Source organism: Hakea prostrata, chromosome 4 (assembly GCF_041222555.1).
Source record: "Hakea prostrata isolate BN-2017 chromosome 4, UWA_Hpros_2, whole genome shotgun sequence".
In the NCBI taxonomy this organism is placed as follows: Eukaryota; Viridiplantae; Streptophyta; class Magnoliopsida; order Proteales; family Proteaceae; genus Hakea; species Hakea prostrata.
Window position 1 is genome coordinate 41,568,541 of NC_142603.1, and position 23,752 is coordinate 41,592,292.

At 37.5% G+C, this 23,752-nt stretch overlaps 1 protein-coding gene across 1 annotated transcript in view; it reads left to right on the forward strand.

Moving 5' to 3' along the window:
* The first annotated feature begins 4,813 nt into the window (after positions 1-4,813).
* The window catches only part of LOC149018911 (putative homogentisate phytyltransferase 1, chloroplastic), a 28,712-nt gene continuing 9,773 nt past the window's right edge, over positions 4,814-23,752 (forward strand). The window contains exons 1-9 of the mRNA XM_089153030.1: positions 4,814-5,427; positions 5,809-5,948; positions 6,055-6,138; positions 6,278-6,352; positions 6,513-6,596; positions 11,090-11,179; positions 13,790-13,891; positions 13,978-14,073; positions 16,990-17,061. Of these exons, the coding sequence (XP_089009156.1) occupies positions 6,124-6,138; positions 6,278-6,352; positions 6,513-6,596; positions 11,090-11,179; positions 13,790-13,891; positions 13,978-14,073; positions 16,990-17,061 (534 nt within the window). The 5' untranslated portion in view covers positions 4,814-5,427; positions 5,809-5,948; positions 6,055-6,123. The remainder of the gene's footprint in view (positions 5,428-5,808; positions 5,949-6,054; positions 6,139-6,277; positions 6,353-6,512; positions 6,597-11,089; positions 11,180-13,789; positions 13,892-13,977; positions 14,074-16,989; positions 17,062-23,752) is intronic.

Consider the following 23,752-nt stretch of genomic DNA (forward strand, 5'->3'; position numbering starts at 1 on the left):
AATCCCCATAATGATCCAACTCCTGCCAAAGAGATCGCAACGCGGCATAATATTGGGCCATAGTTAGTTCCTTTTGGGTAGTCTCATGAAGCTTCTTTCGTAGCTTATAAACCTGTGCATCATTCCCCAACTGTCCATATGTTTCAATAGTAGCCTTCCAGATTTGGGCTGCAGTATCAAGTAATAGATATCCATGGGCAATATTTGGAATCATGGAATTCAAAAGAAATGACATAATAAGAGAGTCATTCGAGATCCATTTATCCTATGAAACGCTTGTGGTAGTAGGTTTGATAGTGGTGCCTGTAATGCGTCCAACAAGTCCTCTTCCGGCAATAGTCAGGTAAGCAAATTGGGACCAAATCAAATAATTTGTCCCATTAAAGCTTACCGAAAGAGGATGAAGAGTGGGGTAATGTTCGAAGCCGGTGGGAGCAGGAGTACCATCAATAGTTGTCATGTTGACAAAATTATTTGCAGTTCTTCAGTCTTCAACCTTTCGAAGTAACATAAATGTTGCAGAATGCAATAGCCTAACAACCCAAAACAATTCTAAGTAATGATAACATGTGAAAAGTATCTCCTCAGGTTACCTCCAATTAATATATTGTTGAACCAAAGTACACCAGGAAAGACTGGAGGGACACAACCGGTTCGCTTAAATACCAGACTCCTTAGACAAAATTTTCCTAGACATGCACTTAATCACCCAATATACATTTCCAGGATACCCGAAAAAAAACAAACACGGTCCAAAGTGCAACGGGTCCAATTTTTTTAACTTTAGAAAATTACAAGTATGCCCCTGAAAAACTGGAAATTACAAATGACTCCCTGGAATTTTGGAAAATGACAATAAGGTCCCTAAAAATGCAAATTACGCATAAGTCCCTGCAGTTATGCTAATTTACTAATAAGTCATTGAGAGAATTCAAATTTACAAAATAAACCCCTTGTTTTAATTCGATAAATTGACGGTAAATTCAATCGGTAGATGAAGCACCACAAAGAAACTATTCAGCGATTCAATCGTGATCGATCGCAGGGACTTCGGCAACGAAATTGAGACTTAAAACACCAGAAATTCAGAGAAAAATCAGAGGTAAACTCACTGTTAGGCGCAGGAAGCAGCAGCGGTAGTAGCAGGGTCTTTGCGTCTGCTGTTTCTCCTCCTTTTTTTCTCGTCGATTGCACAGAAGGAAACGGCGCAGTACCTCAGCAGCGGTGGTAACTGGAAGCAGCAGCGGCGGTAATATGAAGCGTGGTTCTTCTTCTCTTCTTCTTTTTTTTCTTTTTTCTGGTTTTCGAGGTTTGCAACAGAAAAGATAGGCAGCGGTAGTAACTGAAGAACGATGGTGACCCAATTGCAATGGTTTGCGATGGGTTTGAAAGAGAGAAAAAAATAAAGAAGAGAGAAGAAAAAATTCTAATTGAATTTAGGCTCTGATGCCATGATGAAAGAAACGATTGTGGTGAATGGCTTTTTTGATCAATGATCTCAAGCCCTTTATTTATAATTAAGTGGAAAGTACACTATTCCAAGGAATATAATTCTACATGAATACAAACTCTAATTTAACTACTAGTAGAATCCAACAGGATATTTCTCTTGAGATTCCCGCTAATGATCCTCCTTTGGAAGATGATGTGACCAGATAGGAACAATTGGTAGATTAGAATAATGATGTGTTGGGGGAGCAACGACCTCTGATGAGTTACTAAAGGCGATTTGCAAGAGAAGATCCCCCTTCTGAATTGACTTAGTTGGAAGCTTCTACTCTTAATCATGAGGTAATAGTTCTTGGTGACTCTGTTTCTGAACCATCTCTTGATCCCACTTTGGACTTACTAATTGCGTCGAGAAAGCAACCACCTACATGTACCAAACACTCTTATCTCAAATTTGTTTTTTATTAGTCCCTATCCCCAGAATTTCAAAGCTTTGTTCCCTCTTTGTCCTTTACTTGTGTTCCTAACACATAGCAGGAAGCATTCTCTCATTCAAACTGAAGAAAGCAATAAATGAGGAAATAAGAACTTTGATAAAAAAAGGTGTTGGGAACTTGTATCTTTGTCTACAGGAAAGCGGACTATTGGGTGCAAATGGGTATTTGTCATCAAACACAAGGAGATAGGACCGTGGAGAGATACAAGGCAAGATTAGTAGTCAAGGGCTTCACTCAAACTTATGGAATAGATTTTCAGGAACCATTTACCTCAATTGCCAAGATGAAGAGTACAATTTAGGTTGTTCTCTTATGTGCAGTAAATAAGGGGTAGAGCTTGTAGCAGCTGGATGTGAAGAATGCTTTCCTTTATAAAGAAATTCAGAAGGAGGTATACATGGATATACCACTTAAATATGTTACCATTGAAACTCATGGGAAAGTGTGCAATTTGAAAAGAGCATTGTATGGGCTAAAAATATCCAAGGGCTTGCTTTAGAAGATTTCATAAAGCCATGGTGTCTAATGGTTACAAACAGAGTAATATAGATCATACCTTGTTCATCAAGGGAGAGAATTCCATACTAGTGTATTTATAGTATATGTGAATGACATTGTGATCACATGTATTTGTGAGGAAGAGATTTCAGCCTGGAAGACCTTTCTGGGGATCGAATTTGAGATCAAAGACATGTGAAAGCTTTGGTGCTTCCTACTATTGGAATTAACATATTCGGCCAGTGGTGTTTCCCTCTCTTGAAGGAAGTATACTTTGGGTCTACTGGAATGGAATGTTAGGGTGCAAGCCAATTGAGACTCCTATTGAGCCTAATCCACACTTGAAGGCAAAAGAAGGAGAACCAGTTGATAAGACAAGCTATCAAAAGTTGGTAGGAAAATTGATTTATCTATCTCATACTAGATCGGATATCATATTTGCTGTCAATCTTGTTAGCCAGTATATGCATGGTCCTTACTCCTCACACTTGCATGGTATTAGTTTTATTAATAGGGGTAGCATTGTCTTGTTAGGATATTTTCATTATTCTCATTGTAATAGTCCCACATGAGGAATGCCTATTTCTTTCTTTGCAAGTCACTAATATAAATAAAGGGCTGCTATCTTATTCAGAAATAAGTCAGCATTTAGGTTATGAAATCTCCCCCCCCCCCCCAAATTATTGGATCATCCTGCTTACAAAGAGTTGATTATTCCAATCGTTATGTTGATAAGCATCTTTAGGTCATGCTGGAAATAAATTCATGATGACGCAGACAACAAATCCATACAATTTTGAAGCCAATGGACATAGTCACTTTGCATAAAAGGGTAAGGTGGTTAGATTCCTGATCCCATTAGACTATTTCAATATTATTTGTGTGTATGACCAATAGTCCAGGTGATTCAAGGGGGGGAGGTTCCAGCTTTGTGTTATTTGCCAGGTTTAGTTTTGTTTCTTCCCCTGCAATCAGGAAAGAGCTATTCAGTTAGCCAAGATATAAGGGTTGGTTAGGGTGGTTATAGGGTTTGTGTATAATGAAGTGGACTTCGGTAGTTGTTGCACGTCATTCTCTAGTGTCAAGGAATATAAATATTTATTTTCTGTTTTCCTCTTGTTTTATTGCCATTATCATTTTCCAAGACCAAAAGCCCCTCCATCACATTCATGGTTTTGCTGCTACCTGGAAATAACCTTTTTTCTTCTTGTTAAACATACACCACCAAAATCAGGTTAAGTATACTGATGAAACCAGGCCCACCCCCCCACCCCATACCCCAAATTAAAACCCTCAAAGATGGACCCTAGAACCAAGCCCAATGTGCGTACCAAGGGCTGGCCGAATTTTGTCCAGGGGTATTTTTGTCATTTGAAAAATTTCGGGTGTGTTAGGTCTGGGTCCCATTGAGTCTAGTGTGTTGTTTGGACCCTAGATTTATTCTTATTTTATTTTTCTGATTATTATTTTGTAAGATATTTGAGAGTCCTTGTTTAGGTGAGATCCCTAGTTAGTTTGCAATCCACAATTTGAGTCCACTTTAATATCCTTATTTTTAAGACTTTATATCTACTCTTAGAATTTGGATTGGAGTCCTATGGAGTTAGTTATAGAGTTTTTTAATGTCAAAGTATTTGAGTTTGTTGGATAACCCAATTAGAGTCGTAGTTGGTTTCCAACTTAAGAGTCCTTTTCAATTTCTCATTGGAGTTAAAGCCCTCCAGCTATGTAATTTTCAAGTTGAATTGTATACAAATCTGAGTTTGGAGGAAATCTAGGTTATGGTCTTCTTGGGAGGGCCATGGTGGAATTTGAGAGTTGTCTTCTTCAAGTGTTCTTCAAATTACAGCAGTCATTCAACACAAACAGCAGCCTTCTCCCTCAATCAAGTAAGTCTAGCCCCCTCCCCTCCCCATTCCGGCCCCCCTTCCCCTAGCTTACGGCACCCTTCCCTATCCTTCCCTTCCTACCACTAGCCTCCCTCACCCCTCCCACCTAAATTCTGGATATTCCAGCAACTTTTCCCCATTGCAGATCCCCTTCAGCCCTCTTCCCTAACCTGTGACACCTCTAGAACCCTTCCCCTTCGGTTTCCTTCTTCTTTCCCCCCTTCTTTATCTTGCAGCAGCTTAGGAAGCCAATAAAATAAAGAAAAAAAGAAAAAAGAAAATAAAAGAAATAAAATTGGGAAAAAGAAAAGAAGAAAGAAGAATTCAAGAATTATTCAAGAATTTAAGAGATATGTCAAGAACCTTAGAACAGCTCCCCTACCTTCTCCCTATTCATCCCTAAATGTTCCCAAGACCCAACCGCAAGTTTGCAACCCCTTCCCCCTAGCCGCAGGCCTTCCACACCCTTTCCCCCCACCCCATTCCACCTGAATTTGATCCCATAGCTGGATTACTATTTTCTCAAATTAACCAATCCCGTCTAGATTACTGTTAACCTAAACTTTCCCAAGTTCTTCCCTAAACTCTTTAACTTTTCCCCAATCCCACCCCATCTTGGGTCTTGTCAAAACCCTAATTTTCGCAAACCCTCCCCCACACAATCCTCAAACTACTAGGCTACTACTTTGAGTTATAATATTTGATCCAAGATTCTGAAGCATTAGTTATTTGATTGCTGGTTCACAAGGAGAGAATCCTGGAGTGACCCAATATTAGGGTTTGATATCGAAATTCCTAAACCCTAGAATCTGGTCACATCATATAATCTGGGTTAAAAACTGCAAATTTTTCTGTACCATTTCAAGTTTCAAAAATCTCACTTAAATAATTTTCAAAATAAATTCCTTTCCAAGCAAATCTAACATTGTCCCCTAGACACCTTGGGCCCATCTCCCATCTCATCCTTCTTCTCTACCCTCCTCAGACCTTCAGCCTTCTCTTCCTACCAGTCCTAAGCTTGCTTCGCCCTCCCATCCTTCCAATCCCCCTTGGCCACAATTTTGGTGTCTTCTGGCAGCATTGATTGTATGCAGGTTGCCTCTTACATTTCCGAGCATGGTAGTTCTTTTGAATCCAAAACTCCTTCACCTCTGCTTTGAAGCAGGAGAAGGAGTTGCCCCACCAGAAGGCTCACCGCCTTGGTGAAAACTTCACTGTGGAGCTCATGTCTTCGAGAAAGAAGAAGAAAAATATGAAAATAGCATTGCTTTTGAGTTGTCTTGCCTCTTTGGTCTCCGCTTAGTGCCTGTTTATTTTTCTTCGTTTTGCCTTTGCTTAGGGCTTTATTGGCTTCTGTAGGGCTATGCCCTTTGCATATCTTATTGTACTCTTCCCCCGCCCCCCCCCCCTTTTTTCTTTCTTCTTTGGTTAGTGAATTATATATTCATAAAAAAAAATAAAAAAATTGTTCCCAGGACTTTCAGCATTAAGTGATGATCAACAAACCGTGGAAAAGCTGCAGTACAATGAAAATGGTAATGCTCGCCAGCCTGGCCTCTTAAAAGCGGTGGATACACTTATACAGTTCACTCGTCCTTATGCTTCTTTTGGTGGTGTAAGTTTTCTATTACACTCTAAATGTGACAAGTTGATACTTCTTAAAAAAGTGAAATTGTTCTCAGAGCACCATATATGTGTTTATGTGTTTTTCTACTGATCAGATTGTGGGGATAATATCAGCGTCTCTTTTTCCAGTAGAAGCTATTGCTGATCTTTCCCCTAAATTTTTTATGGGAATATTCCAGGTAAGCATTAAGGTTTCAAATTGTCAATAGATTCAAAATCTTTTCCAAAATTTTCTGAGGACTTACAGGTAACATTTAAGGTTAGGAAGATATAATATATCCTTTGTATTGGTATGTTACTGATGTTATTTTGTTTCAGGCTGCAGTTGCAATGACGGTGATGAGGTTTTATGTTAGTGGCATAAACCACCTATATGATGTTGAAATTGACAAGGTATGACTGAGTGTGATTATTTGGTTTATTTGGTTACATGCAAGTAATTTAATGATTAAATTAATGTCTTTTCATTTTGTTTAAGGACATATGGTTAACATGATTGCCTTTAATCTCTATTTTCATCGCTTGCTTCTTAGTATTTTTCCTATGTTTTCAGATTAACAAAAAACATTTCCCTCTGGCTTCCGGAGCTTATTCAACTGAAACTGCTTGGGCCATTACTTGCGCAGCTGCCTTGCTGGTATAAGTGTTATATTTATTTGTCTCAAATACATGAGTAAAACTTTGACTTACTGAGGGGTAAAAAAAAAATTCTTAAAATTCTAAGAACTTTTATATGTAATGAGAAAGGATTACTAAGTCTCTCTCCTAAAAGATAATTAGTGGAAATCTTAAAGGGAGTGAAAAAATAATGTTATAGAGCTTTATTCATATAAAGCTTAGGTAATTAAAGTTACATTTTACAAGTTCATGTTTTACATTTCTCATGACAATACAACCTTGATTTCTGGGATCTAGAAATTGGATCCATTTTCCCAAGTGCTACTAATATGGGCTTATTAAGTTGTTTGTGGTTTAATGAACAAGTGGGATTTATTGCCTCATCTAAAACAGTGAGAAAGAAGAGGAGCAGTAGGTGAATTTTTCTGTCACAGACATTTGTTTGCAAGAGAAGAAGGCGTGGGAAAGATAGAAATGATGGACCCACTGGTAGTGGGGTAGGGGAACCATAGTTGTCAAGGCGTCGCTTAATCGTCGCCTCGGTGTCTGGGCTCCTTCGGAGCGCCTCAAATTGGCGTCGCCTTATTTTTAGGCAATAAGGCGTCTGTTTTTTTTTCTTTCTTTTTTAAATCACGAGAAAGATGCCTAATTGAAGGCATATATTGAAATACTTATTAGATTCCGATTGTAAAGTATCTATTGTTTGAACCTATATGCATATGTATAATGACGCTACATGTGATCAAATGTTAAAATAAAAATAAAAACAAACAAAATTGAAAGAGATTAAGTTCTTGACTCAAGTCTCACACTCTCACTCTCACTCTAATCCCTAATCTCTTTCTCTCTTCCTCTCTTCTTCTCTTCCATTCCCGCAGCGACACTCCGGCAAGCAGTGGTCAATGACAAGCAACTTCTTCTCTTCCTTTTTTCTTGCGACTTCTTATTTAGGACCTATTATGTGTGGTTTGTAGTATGTTGGATGACTTGAGGTAGTCTGATATTAGTATTTTTATTATATAAGATATGATAGATTTAGAGTGAATGAGATGTACACTAAAAATTTCACTTAAAACGCCTCAACCGCCTCAAAAGCGCCTCGGAGGGCGCCTCGTCGACTCATTGCCTCAATTAGCCTAAACCGCCTTGCATCGCCTCGTCACCGTGACAACTATGAGGGGAACGGGAAAGGAAAGGAAAGGATTTTATTGAAAACTTTAAAATGTGGTTCCCATGTGTTATATTTATTTATTATTATTAATTTTTTTCCCATTTTCCTCCCTTTCTCACAATGTCCCACCTAAAAGTGTAGGACTGCTACAAGAGATGGGGTGGAAAAGTTGCTTTGCCGCGTAAGCAGACAACTTCCTTAAATCATGGAGGGTTTTCTCTCTATTAGTTGACCCTGGCTAAACAAAAGAACCCAGATTTTGCTATTTAGTCGAAAAGCTTACTTTTTCCGACCACTTCTTTTCTACCCCACTTTATTTCAGTCAAACAAACAATATGTTAAGGTTAGCAGTGTTCTGATGTTAATCAGATTTGTACTTTATAATGAATAAAACATGGGCAATAAGAAAAGAGAGAGACTAGATTTACCAAGTTGGTAAGTTTCAACTTCCAATTGGCCGTGTTTGAACTGTTTTTGATAGAAGAATGCAAGCTTTGGTTTGGTGAAACAGAGAGATTCTGGTTGGTGTTGCCAAACAGGATTTGCTTAAACTCCACAGTGAGAAGATAGCAGTTTCTTTTGGTCTTATGAATATAGGGAAAGGGGCTCCTATCCATACAGTGAAAAATTTGAGGGTTTGTTCTGGTGTCTCTCCATGAAACTAGTATCTAGGCTTTAGAATTGCAATCTCATTATCTGAGACCAAAAGCATTTCCATCATTTCATGAATGGGCACTGTTATGATTATTGGTCTATATCTAATTTTTCCAAGAGGCTTGTAACTTTGTAAATAATGTGATGCAATGATACAAATTATAGGCAGTAGCCTAATTATTCATTTGTCATTAATCTCTCTTATCTTACCTTTTGGTTGTTCCTATTTGGTTCTTTGCCACTGTAGATTAAGCTTAATCATATCAGAGACTTATGATGCAACAGTGAGATAGGAATCCCAAACCTATTTAATTTGACTATTTTCACCTTTGCAAATCAATCTCCTATAAAAAATCCTTTCGGTTGTTGACGATCAAAACCTTGGTTGCTACCTTGGAAAATAGAGGATCAAACATTGGTTGTTTGTCAGAAGTTTTGGTTGGGTAAATGGGATAGATGAAAAAAAGAAGTTATGCCTCATTCTTGGTATAAATGCTGTTTTCCTTAGTATGCTGGGGGTCTTGGTTTCAAGAGGTTTTAAGACTGCTCTAACCAGGGATGGAGACATTTGACCCAACCCAACCCAACCCAATTCTTTGTGCCTTTTTTCCTAACTCATCTCTTTTTTATCCCAAGGTGATGAATAAGAAGGGTTCTTTGACTTGGAACAGCTTACGCAGTATTTTACCTATTCTTGCAGGGATGGTTTTCAAATGTGTTGGCAATGGATTAGAGATCTTCTGGTTTGATCCTTGAGTTCATATCACTCAGGATCATAAAATTGGAGAGACTAATTACAATTTTCAACCACGGGGTGCCCGAGTTGAGATGTGGTGGGAGGAGGGTCTCCTTTAGATCCTACTATTCTCAATTGCTTCCCTACCAATCTGTTACCTTATTTGTTATCCTTTTCACTTCAGCCTCCTTCTGATGTTTGGATTTCTACTCCTTGATCAGGATTATTCTCCTCTAAACTGGCTGGCAAAGCTTTATTTCAAGCAAAGTAATCTGCAGTTCATTTTGAATTTTCTGCCTGGCGGAAATTTTTTGGAAGTTATCTCTTCCTTTTTTGGCGTGTTCTACATGTAGGCACTCCAGTTAAGGCTATCCTAACCCAGTGGACTACAATGCAATCTTGTGTTTTCTGTGGCACTTGTGCCGAATCCATTGGGCACATTTTTATTTCTTGTGAATGGACTAAGCGCGTATGGGCTGCAGGACTGTTAGTACTGAGAATTAAGTTCTTAACTCGCGCTCTTGGCTTCACCTTTGCAATGCTCTAATTCATGAATTTTCTCTTGATTAACCCTCTGCTAGATGGATGATGTCTGTCTTTTTTTTTTTCAACTTGTTATTTTATATGGTTGATTCGTAACAAAGTAATTTTTAATAAAAAGAAACTGCGGACCCGCATAGGGTCTTGAATTATGTATCTCTGGCGAGGTAAACAATGTATTGAACCCCCTGGATTTCCGGGGTTGATCCAGGAAAAGTGGTACTATCACACATTCAATACCTGCATCTGTTCTTCTTTACAAGATCTACTCTCACTTCATGGTCCAATTCTACTGTGTGCAGAGGTTCATAATTCAAAATTGAACCGGACAGGGTGGATCTCTAGAATTTTTTTGGAAGGGTCCTTCAAAGTTATTTCATTGGGATGTTTTGTGTCAAGTAGCTTTTTGCAGAATTTGCTTTCTTGCGTTCAATCAGGGTTAGATCAAGCGCTTCTTTCCCAGACCAGGATAAGAGAAATTTGGTGTACTGAGCAAGCATTCCTTGATCTCCTTCCTAGACCTTCTAAGAAACCTTGGCCTTTAGATCTTTCTAACAGCCTGATCAACATTCTAACCCTCTCTAAGCCAGCCATATTTAGTCCTTTTAAGAATGAATTTTTGCTTCATTGTTTTACCAACCTAGCCAGACAAGCTATGTATAGTTCTAGGGAGACTATATATATTAAAAAAAAAAAAAACTACTTCTCTCAAATCTGTCCTCCATAGATAAAGATGACGAAGAGAGAGAACTCTCCTTTTTCTTGGTATGGCTTGTTTATTGGAATGTTCTGCCATCCATGGAGTGGAATAAGGTCAATTTGTCTCTCAGATACGAACTTTCCGAGCATGGGTGGAGCTCCCTTAGGGGGGGGGGGGGGGCTTGTTTGTTGGCTTGATACCTAATGTTAATATCTGAGATACCATTCTGCCGTTTCTGCCCCCCGTTTAGGAGTTACTAGTAGGGGTATTTAGCATCTTTTGAGGATGAATTGCTGGTGTTTTGGACAGAGTACAATGACCCTAGTAAGTCATGTTTGAACTATTTCTATTTCTTTTATTAATTATATCAAAACAGTAGTTGTTTGCATCTTTTCTTTCTATTACTTTCAAGGTTTGTGAGTTTTAGTTGCATTTCACTTGTTTCAACTTCCAGTTTAGTTTTAAAAAATAAAAGTTTGTAATGCTATTGCTATTTGATATTCCTGTCGATTTTCCTTTGTTCTTCCTTTTGGGATTGTGCTGGGGACATACTGACGTATGAATTATTAAGGGACTGGGGTTGATTTAATTGCTTATGGATCATTGTTTGTTTCCCTGCTTTCTACTTGTTTTTACTTTTCATTAGCGTCCCAAGCTTTCTATATACCATTAAAGTCTGTCATTGTGATTTTTTGAGTATTTCTTTCGCAGAGCTTTTGTATCGGGACTTTGTCCCAGTCTCCAGCACTTTTGTGTGGGTTACTCATTTCTTTCGTATTTGGAACTGTATATTCCGTTAATGTAAGTTCGCTGAAACCATTTTCTTTCTCTTTTTCAATTTCGTATTATAGTAAACAGAAAAAGGCATTGACATTGTTAAAAAACGAATAAGAAAGTTTAGTAAGAACTAAAGAAAGAAGGAAAGAGAGAAATTTTTAAACTAGACGAAAATATTTCTATTAAGGGAGAAAATACTATGGGGAAGAAAATTTTCATTTATTATTTAATATTGTAAATTGAATTGAAATGATCCGATGATGCAATATCCATTTTAGAAATTTATTGGTTTCTACGTAGCTAGGGACGGCAAATAATTAGATCCAAGGCTAAGTATGTGGAGAATCCTACCTCAAAATATGAATAATATGGCATATATCTAAAAATTTTCATGGAAGTACTGCATCTTATAAATGTTTGTGGTATATCTTTGGAAAAATATTTCTCATCATCTCCCCCCAAATTCAACAATCCCAGACATTCCCACAGTATACCCACCAAATTAGATTAAGTCAAATATTTAAGTGAATGCTCCTACTGGTTTAAAACATGATTCTTTGAAATGTTTTACTCAAATCCCAGCAGTTGAACAAGTAGGGACTCAAGAACTCAAAATTAGCAACAGACCTATTTCTATTATTCCTCCCTAAGAAGGTTACTGGTTCAAATTTATTAACATGTGAAGTTCCTCCCCCCCCCCCCCCCCCACTTCTCTGTCTCTCTAATCAGTATGATATGTAGTTTTCAGATTAATTACTTGTGAAGCATACAGCATTTGCATTGAACTAGAGGGGCTTCAAAGTTTTTTGAGGGTTTTCATACATATGTTCTAATTTGACATTAAGAAATGCCATGTCTAAATACATAATACTAGGTTTTCTTTTGATTTTTTTTTTGTCATCTAGAGTGAGGGAAGAGATACGAATAAGATAAACTATCCCCCTATCAATTCCCAATGATACCCAGCAACACAATGAGTCCAGCAAACTGTCGAATTGATAAAAATATGATGAAACAATCCCTTTCTGGTGGCAATGCTGAAAGTGGATTTATGGTCTTTGTGTTTCTGTTTGGAGTATTTCTCTGGTCCGTTTGTATAATTTTTTTTATTTTAAATACTCTGATTTTTCATTGTGAAGGAAAGAGTATGTTTAGAAGTCAATGGTTTTAGAAGGACTGGCATTCAGAATCTTAAGAGAAGCAAGAAAGGAAAGAGGAAAATCAAGACATGCTTCATTAACTGCTATACCTATGGACAGGAACAAGGAAAAGCTGAACATCAATAATAGAGAAAGAAGAAAACTAAAAGGTTAGGATAAGGTTGGGTTGCACTTAATGGAGAGCATGGTGGGAGATCTTGCTCGAGAGTGAGATCTCGCCACTCCAAAATAGCAAGATCTCGACCGAGATGGCGAGATCTCGGTCGAGATCTACCAAAATTTTGGCGTAATCTCGGTGGCCTATCTCGGTGGGTTTTAGGGCCCCGGTTGGGCTGAAATTTGGTATTTAGCCTATTTAAGGCCTTTTGAACACATTGGTGGCCTTAGATTTGTGAGAAAATAACCCTAAGTATGTCTTCTAAGTCGATCCCATGTGTAAAATCAAAGTGCTGTGAAATGCAAGGTTAGACAACATGTAATGTAGAGATATCAAGTAATTCATGTTATCAACTATAAATTATCAAATGCATTACACATCAAACTATCAAAGAACTTAAATGTCTTCAAAATTTTACAACCATAAGAAGTTTTAGACTTTTAGTAAGTCATAAATCATAATCAATAAATTCACAATCACAAGAGTATGTGAGTAATAAGATTACAAGACAGCAAGAGTATTACTCAACATTCTGCATCAACTGATTCTGAACGGTGGCCACATATGATTCCCAAGTCAACTCATCACTGTAGTATGTCACATATCGGTTTAAATGTCACATTAAATTGGTTTCCATGAAAGTGTAGATCAAAGCTTGTGGATCAACATATATTTACATTAGACTTACACATCCATTGTAGAACATTCTATTTGAAAAAAATTCAAATTTGGGGGAAAATCTTACCTTTGTTGAAAAGCTAGTTGAAATAAGCTTGAATGATGATAATTTGATGTTATAGATGTCTTAAAGATGTTTAGAAGTTGAATCCCCAACAAATTCCGGCAAAAAATCAAGTTTTCGGCAAGTTTTTATGGTTGTAGTGAGAGAGAGGCGAGATCTCGCCGAGATATGGCGAGATCTCGGCGAGATGTGGTGAGATCTCCCATCTCGCAGATCTCGCCTCTCCTCTCGTCTCGCTATCTCAAAATAGCGAGATATCTCGCGAGTTCTCCCACCATGATGGAGAGGACTTCCACCAGGTTGAAATAGATAAACTTCTATCACGTTGAAATATAATCTTCATTTATGAAAACAAGATTCGTACAATTTAATCTGTTTGTTCAGTACATAGTTTTCCAAATTAAGGTTTCTATTATGTTATTTCTGAAGAATCACATATTATGACAATAGAATGAGGAAGATTAATGTCCTGATTTTTTTTTTTGGGATGAATAACATCCTGATTCATTTATTAAAAAATAGATCTTTCCGGCTTACTTGTCTAACTTCTTTTCTTTCTTTTTCCTTTTAAGTAGCTTCCTTTTCTCAGATGGAAAAAAAATCCCTTACTTGCAGCAGTGTGCCTTATGTTTCTAGACTCTTTGTCCATTTATATCCCAAACTTCATACATTCTCAGGTACATTTTTACACACGGCACATTATTCTAAAATTTTCTTGTCTCTGGTGGACTAACCATAGTGATAATTATTAACAAACTCACAGAGATACTTACTTGGAAGGCCAGTTGTAATTACAAAGCCAGTGTTACTTGCAACTGTCATAACATGTGTACACTGTATTGCTATCCTTTTATTCAAGGTAAATCCCTATTATACTATGAATATGTAAGAAATTTATTTGAGGGATTAAGTTATTGATTATGTTGTGCCTTGTTGTCATCTTTAGTTTCCAACTTAGGTAAGTTTACAGCTCAGTATATGTTTGAAACCATTTTGAAGGCCTGTTTTTGCAAGTTTGATGCTCCTTTTTTTTCTGTTTACATGCATAATAAGAAATCCAAAACAAATATGGACGAACTATCAAACTTCAAACATCGCCCTCCCCCTCTGTGGTAGTCGATATAAGTCGTCACTCGTAGATAGAACTAGCATATAATTCTATTGATATAGATATACCCCCATTCACAAACTTCAAAAGGTGGGGTATGAACTCATTGGGACAGGGCCTCACTGGTCGAGGGAGAATACTAGTAAGCAGGGTGCAATTAGTACGAATACATAAGTGGGTAACAGAATCTAAAAGCGGATTCTCAAAAGCCTCTTAAAGTCCAAGTAAGACAGCATCCATTTTAGAAGCAATTCATGAGCCATGTCGTATATAAGTGAAACTCCATCCCGTCAAGTCTTCGCATTTCATTTACTCTACCTGCAATCCACAAAGTTGGCGTCTCAGTGTCGGGCCAATTAGAAAGGTTATTACTAGTTCAAACCAGTCGTGGTGGGTGTATATATAATTTTTCAGTTAAATGTAGAAGGTCAATCCAATAGTTTTCTTGCTTGATAACTTGTTCAGGTGTAGATTGAGATTGAGAGAACACCACCTGGTTACGTCCCTCCCATATATAATTACAGAAAATGATAAAGATGGGGAAAAAAAAATTCTCTGTCAGATTTAGTGAAGTGCTCATAGGAGAAAAAATGTAGACAGAATTGTTTAATAGTAGATTTCCAAATGTGGGAGGATCATGGGCAAGCACAAAATCTATGCCATTTAGTCTCAGGCTGTTGAGCACACAAAAGACATAGAGCTGATACCTCAGAATTCCATTTAGCCACCGAGGAGCATTAAACTCCTACGAGCTTAAGACTTGGAAAGTTTCTTATTTAAGTTTTGCTGGACGAACTACTTTGATTAAATCTGTTCTTGCGTCCATTCCCATCTATCATATGTCTCTTTTCTCTATCCCAAAATCCATCTGTTCTCATTTGGATGCTACCTACCTTTGGTAAATTCTGGAATGGGAAGAACCACCAAGGTTGTGATTCTTCGCGTATTGCTTGGGCTAAGGCTTGTTCTCCAACTTCCCATGGAAGTCTAGGATTCTGTTGGTCTTCTGATCAAAATAAAGCCCTCCTGTTCAAACAGACCTGGCGGCTGCTCACTCAACATCATTCTATATGGGCAAGGACTCAAAGCCAAATACTTCCCTAAAACTTCTTTATTTGATCCCTCTATTACCCAGAAGCATGGGTCTAGGGTGTGGCATGGCATCAAAATGATGCTACCCTGTTTTAGATCAAATGTGGTTGCTTAACTAGGGAATGGGGCGCTCGTTAAATTTTGCCTTTGACCCTTGGATACATTCCAGTCCCGGGTCCATCCTTCCTTTGACCCTTGGATACATGCATTGTTAGTCTTCTATTTTTGTTTTTTAATGATGAAAACCCTGTACTTGTAATTTGGGAAACCCAAGGTCATTAAGCTAGTCAAACCCTATCATGGTCTGTTCGGTCCTTTTTAGGACAGCTTCCTGAAATCACTTCGGTGGAGACAGCCAAGTTGGGTTAGGTTTAAGATCAGGGAGGCTTTTTAATGTAGTACTGTATTTGATTTATCAAAACAGTAGCCAAATAGGACCCGTCACATGGAATCAAGTTCAGATTTGATAGACTTAAGATGAAACATAATTTAGATGTAAAAGAGGGCTGAAACTAGAGTGGTATTATAAGGATAATAACATAACAATACGGGCTGAATAGATATTCAAAACAGGGCAGAACTATGATGAAGAAATTGAAAGGACAATATGAGGGAATTGAGAATAACAATGTAAGTATGTAACACCCGGGCTTCACACCGCATGGTGGATTGATTTGATCAAACATCAACCTATCTTTGATCAAACACAAGGATTCTCCATAGAGAAGGAATGCTAACAAAGCAATTTGATTTCAATTGATGAGTTGTGTCTTCACCTCTTACATAAGTTTCTTTATATGGCATTCTAAAGAGACATAAACATTAATGGTAACATCCAATCACTAGCTAACACCACCTACCTATGAATAACTCAACTACTACCTAACTCTTTGACAAAGGGAAACTCCTTTGACAATGAGTTCTTTCATTTTCAAACCACAGCCCATTTTATTGACTTCTCAAAAACTAGACTTGGGCTTAGGTATAGACTATGAAGTTCAACAAATGTGGGCTAACTTTGACCCACTAAAACAGTCCTAGCCCATGAAAGCCATAGGCTGATTCAGGTGATAGTTTTAGGCTTTGATGGGCTTAACCAATGGGCTTTTTATTTCTTCAATATGTCTTCAATTCTGCATTACTTTTTATCTTCAAATTAGGCCGCACACACAATTCCAAGAATTATCATCATCACTCTCTGGTCTAGGGTTTCAAGTATGGGAGTATTTCCTTTCATCTAGAAATTGTCTGCCAACATTCAATACATTATTATTTCATCAACGATGGTTCGAGATCATCTATCCCTTCCTACAGTGCAGGGGATGCTTGACCTCTTGATTATAGGGGTTGTATTGAAGCATACGTCCTTAGTTGGGGCATCCTGAGCCAATGCCAAATGTATTTGATGGTTGAAAACCTAGACCCTCAAGCTACTAATCCCACTTTGTCCCGTCCCATACACCAAGGGAAACCCCATTTTTTAGCGGACTTTTTTTTTTTAATTTTTTTATCATAGGAGAGTAAATTATAAAGTATTCTTTTATCAATACATTATCATTTTGTGGCAATTGACAGGATATACCAGATACAGAAGGAGACAAAGTAAATGGCGTACAAACTTTCAGCACTGACCATGGACGAGAAAAAGTAAGTGGAAAATCTTGCTTGCTTTCCAAAAACATACTCATCTAGAAAACCCTTTGCATAATTAATGACCATATGGTTAAGACGCAACAGTCTCAGTTCTTTCTTATTTATAAAGTAGGTATTGCATGGGGAAACAAAATTAAGCTAGGTTTCATGAATGCTAAAATACTATGAATGCCAGAGTAACACCTCTTTGTATGGCAAATGATTCTTTTCCTTTGGGTTTTCCAGCTTTTTATTTTATTTTATCTGTCTTTCGAATTAGATTAGGTAATGACTTTTTGTTTGACAAATTATTAATTTACCATAGGACCTCTTTTATTAGTTACCACCATTCATTTATGCGATTCCAAATATATAGCAGAGGGAGGCATTAGATTAGAAAGTGAACCTACTATTTGATGCCATAAGCATCACCCCTGCAGCTACTAGGTGCCAAGAAAATTGGAAATAATAATTAGGTGGTAATGTTGAGTAAAACTCGACATATGACAGGCTGGACAGGCTGGTCAAAGTTGGTCACCCTGAAAACAGGATGAAACAATGACAAGAATAATTCAGTGATGGTAATTTTAAAAGTTCAGTTTTTTTTTTTTGGACAGCCTATTTAAGGCCTTAAACCAGGGTTCAAAATTTCGGTTCGAAACCAAGACATGGTCAAAATTTTGTCCATCTTGGCTGGAGCTAAGTACTATTGCTTAGAAATTTTGGTCCTTGGTTTTGACCCTATTTTGGTGGGGGGTTTTTGGACTTGGGTTATTGCATGCATCTTACTTAAAGCATAATTAATACAATGGAAGAGGTATTTTGTGTTAAAATAAATTCAATTGAAAAGTACTCATTCTGATCCTACTAATTGGGAGACATGTTGTCTATTAATTATAACATTTGTATTTATAAATGTCTCAAATAGTCAAATAGAATGTTAAACAACATGCGTTAGCATACATTGATTTTCTTAAAAAACATTACTAACACTCTAATAATGAGAGCCCTAAACAAAAAGAAAGCATATACTGAATTATTCTCTAAGTTGAGAATTTTTTTGGTTTTTTGAAATAATTTTTGTCCCTTACTAATTTACTATAATATTTATTAAGCACATGATTAACTAAATTTAATAAAAAAACATTAACATCATCATCATACTTGTACTAAAATTCGACTATTTTTAAGGATAAAACAGAAAATAATTGGTATTTATTTGTCAATTTTATAGTTGAAAAATTTTAGGGACTTAACTGATAAAAAGCACATACACCCCAAAACTACGTCAAATTGGCAATGACCCCCCAAAAGGTCTCTTAAATTTGCATAATAGTACACCTTGTTAGCAAATTCTGTTAAGTTATGGTTAGATAATTGTCTATTTCCTAAATTGCTATTAATCTCTTGTGACTTTACAATGTTCCTAAATTTTGCCTAATTTCTTCCTCTATGAGTTCCTTTTTCTTCTTCCATTTTTCATCTTATTTATATTATAAGGTACAAAATAATACAACTAAGCGTAATATTCATCGTTTCCTCTAACCAACCAATGGTTCTAATGGAAAAAAGGGTGGGGGGGGGGGGGGACTGCCAATTTGGCATAGTTTTGAGGTGTCTATGCTTTTTGCCAATTAGCTTGGGATGTTCTTGAAAATTTTCCATTTTTAAACAATTACAACAATTATTTAATAATTTAAAAATGATTTAAATAAATAGTTAACAAAAGGAAAATATATTCAATGCCATCAAAATGTAGATCGAATTTTGGTGTCTAACATGTATTAGATCCATTGTCATCTATCATTGTTCATATGCAAATTAATTTTGAAAACCAAAAAAATTAAAGAAAAATACTAGGATTCCTCAAACAACATGCATTCATAGACCACGCTCCTAAACTAAACATATATTGATTTGAAAAGAAACAAACATGTTTTGATGCATCAACCATCGAGAAATCAAAATTGTGAAAGAGTAAACATACCCAACTTCAAATGATGTTTAATCCCTAACCATCAAGCAAAGTAGAGGTCTATTTGAGGAAGAAAGAGGGATTTGAAGCCAAAAACTAAGTTTTGGAGTGATGATTGAAACCTATCTGGCAGTATCGGGGCGAGATCTGCGAATTGTGTAGATGTCGCTTGAAACACGGTAGAACTAAGCCTATAGATGTTTGGACCATTTCACTCGAAACCAGTCTCGCTGATATTTTTTTTCTTCCTCATTATGATTTTGTCTTGGTTTTCATAGCGATCTACGCGCAATTTCTCGAAAGTATCCAGGAGATATGAACCATGCTATGAATACTTGTCCATGATCGGTTTGGTTAAAAGATAATCGAGAATGGTTGTTGCACTTTTGCTTGCTTGTATGCACTCGAATCTGAGTATATTTTCATACAGGAACATTTTTGAAATATGAATTCATATTCATGAAAACTGTATTTTAGGGTATATTGATGCATTTAAATGATCATATTGCAAAAATAGTTACCTAGATTGGTTTTTGTATTTGCTCCCTTGATTGGCACACATTTATACATTGTTTAAGTACTTGAGCATTATTAATAAGCAGTTTAAGCTTAAACAAGTAATGAAGTGAAATATTAGTTCATATTTTCAAAGGTTCATAATAACTAGGTACATAATTTTCAAGGACATTATCACATCATACTCTCTTGAGTCTTAATAAAATTGTTTACCGTTGGGGCTGGTGGTTTAGTGGTCCCAATCTCACTCCCAAGCGGTTTAGTAGCCCCCATGTCCTACGTTTGAATCTCAATTGCTCCTCTATTTCTCACATTGGGCAGTTGTGTGCTCTTTGGCCTTGGCATGGGATCACTACCAGTTTCTGTGGACTATATAGGCCTTTGGTGGGGCTACAATGATGGGGCCAGTGCTTGTGCTGGTAGTTTCAGGGCTCGATGGAGCTAATGTGCATTGGTCTGTAAGTAACTTTTGTGGGATATGCATCACCAAATTGTGAAGAAATCTTCTGATCCATTGTGATAAAGTCATATGAGGACATTAGTAGCATGCATGGAACAAAAATCGATCGATATGTCTGGCATTTTTGAATTCGAAACGAAATGTAGTAGTAGGAACAGAAAGTATCCATATCGTTTTGTATTGACCGATATATCAGTTGATACGAGTCGAAATATCGGCCCGATACCATATCAGGCTGAAATGTTACTGTGGAGGCTTATAAAGTGTCCAAACCGAGCCACTTTTCGACCTATCGACGCTATCTCGACCTACCGAGCGATATCGCCCTCTGCATTTCGACCTCTTTTGGAAATTTTTGCTGATTTCTCTTGCTTTCATCCCCTTCTACACCTAATTTCTAGTATTCCATTTCCTTCAAACACTTGATTTGCTCCTCCATTTGTTCATTTTCTCAAATCTTGCAAGGTGAGTAACCAACTTCCTCATTTTTTTATTTTTGTTTCATTTGTGCCTTAAATCATGTTAGATTGCTTCCAAATTTATGTATGTTTACTTTAGAGTGTTGATCTATGAATTTGAAGTGTCAAAATTATTTTTTGATTCTTCTTACTATTTTTTTTTCTTTTTCTGTTATTAAAAATTATTTACTAAATTATGTATTTTGCTAAAAATGTATATGTATAGTACATGTATAAGCTTCAAATGAATGTATGTGAGAGTTCACCATATTTCTGTGATGGTGTTGAATTAATTTTTTTTCTGTTAATTATGTAATTTTACTGTATTTAATATATATTTAAATAATTAAAAAATATTTAAATATTAAAAAAACTAATTAATTTCTGTTTTAAATTTTAAAATAGCGGAGTATTAGTGGAAGCATGTATGCAATTTTTGGGGCATGTTGTGGATATTTTTAAGATAGTTTGTGTGTATTTATATATTTTAAAATTATTTATATATTAAAAAAAAAACTTATATAGTTATACATATATTTTTTTTATATTTAAAAATAAGAGGTTATTATTAGAAGCATGTATGTCATTTTTGGAGCATATTGTGGAGCTTTTCAAGATACTTAGTGTGTTTCTTGTATCAGGCACTCTCTTTTAAAGATGTCAGACATAGCTTGGGAACATGGGAAGCCACTGACAGGTGATAAGAGGAAGAGCGAGTGTAATTATTGTAAGAAACAAATAGGAGGAGGTGGGGCCACTAGATTGAAGCTGCATCTAGCTGGTGGCAACAGGGTGCCCGTAGAGGTCAAGAGGGCAATGGCCTCATATATTACTGGTGGACAGCAAAAGAGGAAAGAGAAGAGAACACAGGGGGATGAGTTTGAGGATGCCTACTCAGATGACCTTCCAAATCCTGAGGATTATGGTAGGGATGAGCCAGGAGACACTGACCCTGATCCAGCGGCCGATCAGCTGAGGAGGGCGATGATGATGAGTAGGGAGCAACAGAGGATTGATGACATGAGGAGGCAACAGAGGGGTCTAGGTTGTGGGTCCTCTAGAGAGCTAGTAGGTATAGGAGGCACAAGTGGCTCCCAAGTCCCTTTGAGGAGGACTCAGAGTGTGAGGCAAGAGGCTCCTATCCCACGGGCCCTTACAAGGGGTCAAGCTTCGCTAGCACATCCTACAAATCCGGATCTTAAGATTCTTCGCAATGATCTGGCCCTATTTAGGAGGCCTGAGCAAAAGCAGAGGAAGTTGAAGCACTTATGGGGGAGTGTGAAGGAAAAAGTGGGGATGACTTTCTCCAAATGGAGGAGGTGACACCTCCCACTTTCCCACTTACTTGCGTGGCTTTAAGAAAGGAAAGAAAGAAAGTGAGGTGGAGGTAATGTAAGGATGAAGTGTCATCCTTGAAATGAATGTGGCAAATGGGATGACTGAGGTGTCACTTTAGAGGGCAAGGTTTTAAAGATAAAAGTACCTAGCTCCACATATGGAGCTAGGTGATGAAGTCATAAAATGCATGAAAGTAAAAAGACTTTAGGAAGTCTTCATTTCAACCACCCACCCCCACGTGTAGTAGGAGGTGGTAATTGTGCGGAATAAATTATAGGTTAAAATGATGAGCGTGTGATATATTACTTTATAAGGTGTCAATCTAATAAACCATGATTTGTAAGTGTTCTTAAAACCAAAAATCGTGAAACCCTTATATATATATAAACACGAGATTAGGTGGGAAAGAGAGTTTGGTAAATCTTCGCTCACAGAAGGGAAATAAGACGTGCAAGCAAGCTATCTTACTGTGAATTTTACGAGGCTTATGCGGAATCGACAAGAAATTGGTGAGTGGGAATTTAGGACTCTCATGCATCATGGATCTTTACATTATTTTATTGGTCATGCATGCATGCGTATATTGTGTGTAGAATTGATGTAATTAGGACATGCATGGCATAGCATGATATTTATATAATCGCAACACATGTGGATATGATTATGATTGCATGCGTACCCTCTGGTGATGATGTGGGAAATACCTTGAATGTGTGATCGTACACCCCGGTAGAAGTTTATGATGGGTATTACACTCCTGGACTGTACACTCAGTATTCCCACACTCATTACTATGATGGGTATGAAATGACTTAATTATAGTAAACAACATTTCGTTCTAATTCTATATTGCATACGAGGCCAGTTGTATAACTGTGGACCTGTGGTATGGGACACAGAACATATTCCGGGCCCCGCATAATCATTATAGTAGATTGCATGGCTAGAGTGCATATCTGAGTGCTACTTCCCTTGCCAACAGGGGATTAGGTGTTGGTCAACCAATGGGATGTGGGTGAAATGTGAGTAACCCATGGGCCTCATGCGGTTGTCTAGGGTGAAATGCGAGTAACCCAACGGTCCGTTGGTTTTCTTGTGGTTATGTGAATATGACTAAACCCCATAGGGGTACTGGAAAAATATTGCATCGCGACCGGAGTAGCGCCTAACCCTCACGGACCTAGGCATTGTATGTTAGAGCATATATTTGTGCATCATAACCTCATGATATATTGTTGTCTTTGCTTTATAGATGTTTCCCCTCACTGGGCTCTGTGAGCTCACTTTTTATATACACGTGTTCTATAGATTCAGTATTATCGGAGGATGCCGGTCTTACCCCTCTCGACTTCCCGTCTGAGGCACTTTCGACGTGTGTTCCCGATTACGAGGATTGGTGGACCCCCGCTCCTGATCATGGAAATGGATGTGTGTGTGACATTTGTGCCTACTCAGGACCCACTTAGGTTGAGTGGGATTGCTGGTGACCTGGCAGCTTTCGGCACAGTAGATGTCCGTGTGGGGTATATGTTACGCCTTGTACCTGTGTGATATGAGTCTTATGGTGGAGGTAGTGTTATTTATGTTGTATTTTGTACGTCACTTGTTGGCTCGGCATCATGTATTTCTTTTTGGTGTGATGCACCCTAGCCCTGGAGGGTATGTGTATATGTACAAGTGACTTTTGATGGGAAGGAAATAACATGTTCTCCTTTTTGTCCTTAGTTATCTAAGTTTAATCCAGTTGCCTTGTTATGGTTGATACTTGTGACGAATGGGTGTATATTACAACCTGATCCTGGTTTGGTGCGAGAGTGGACCGGTAAGTGTTCGCACTGTTGCATCTTCGGTTTGATGAAATCGGGGTGTGACAGAAGTGGTATCAGAGCAGGGTTGTTCTATGCCTCCCAGGAGTTACAAAAACAACTGAGTGGCTTGACCTGGACCTTAGAGTTAAGA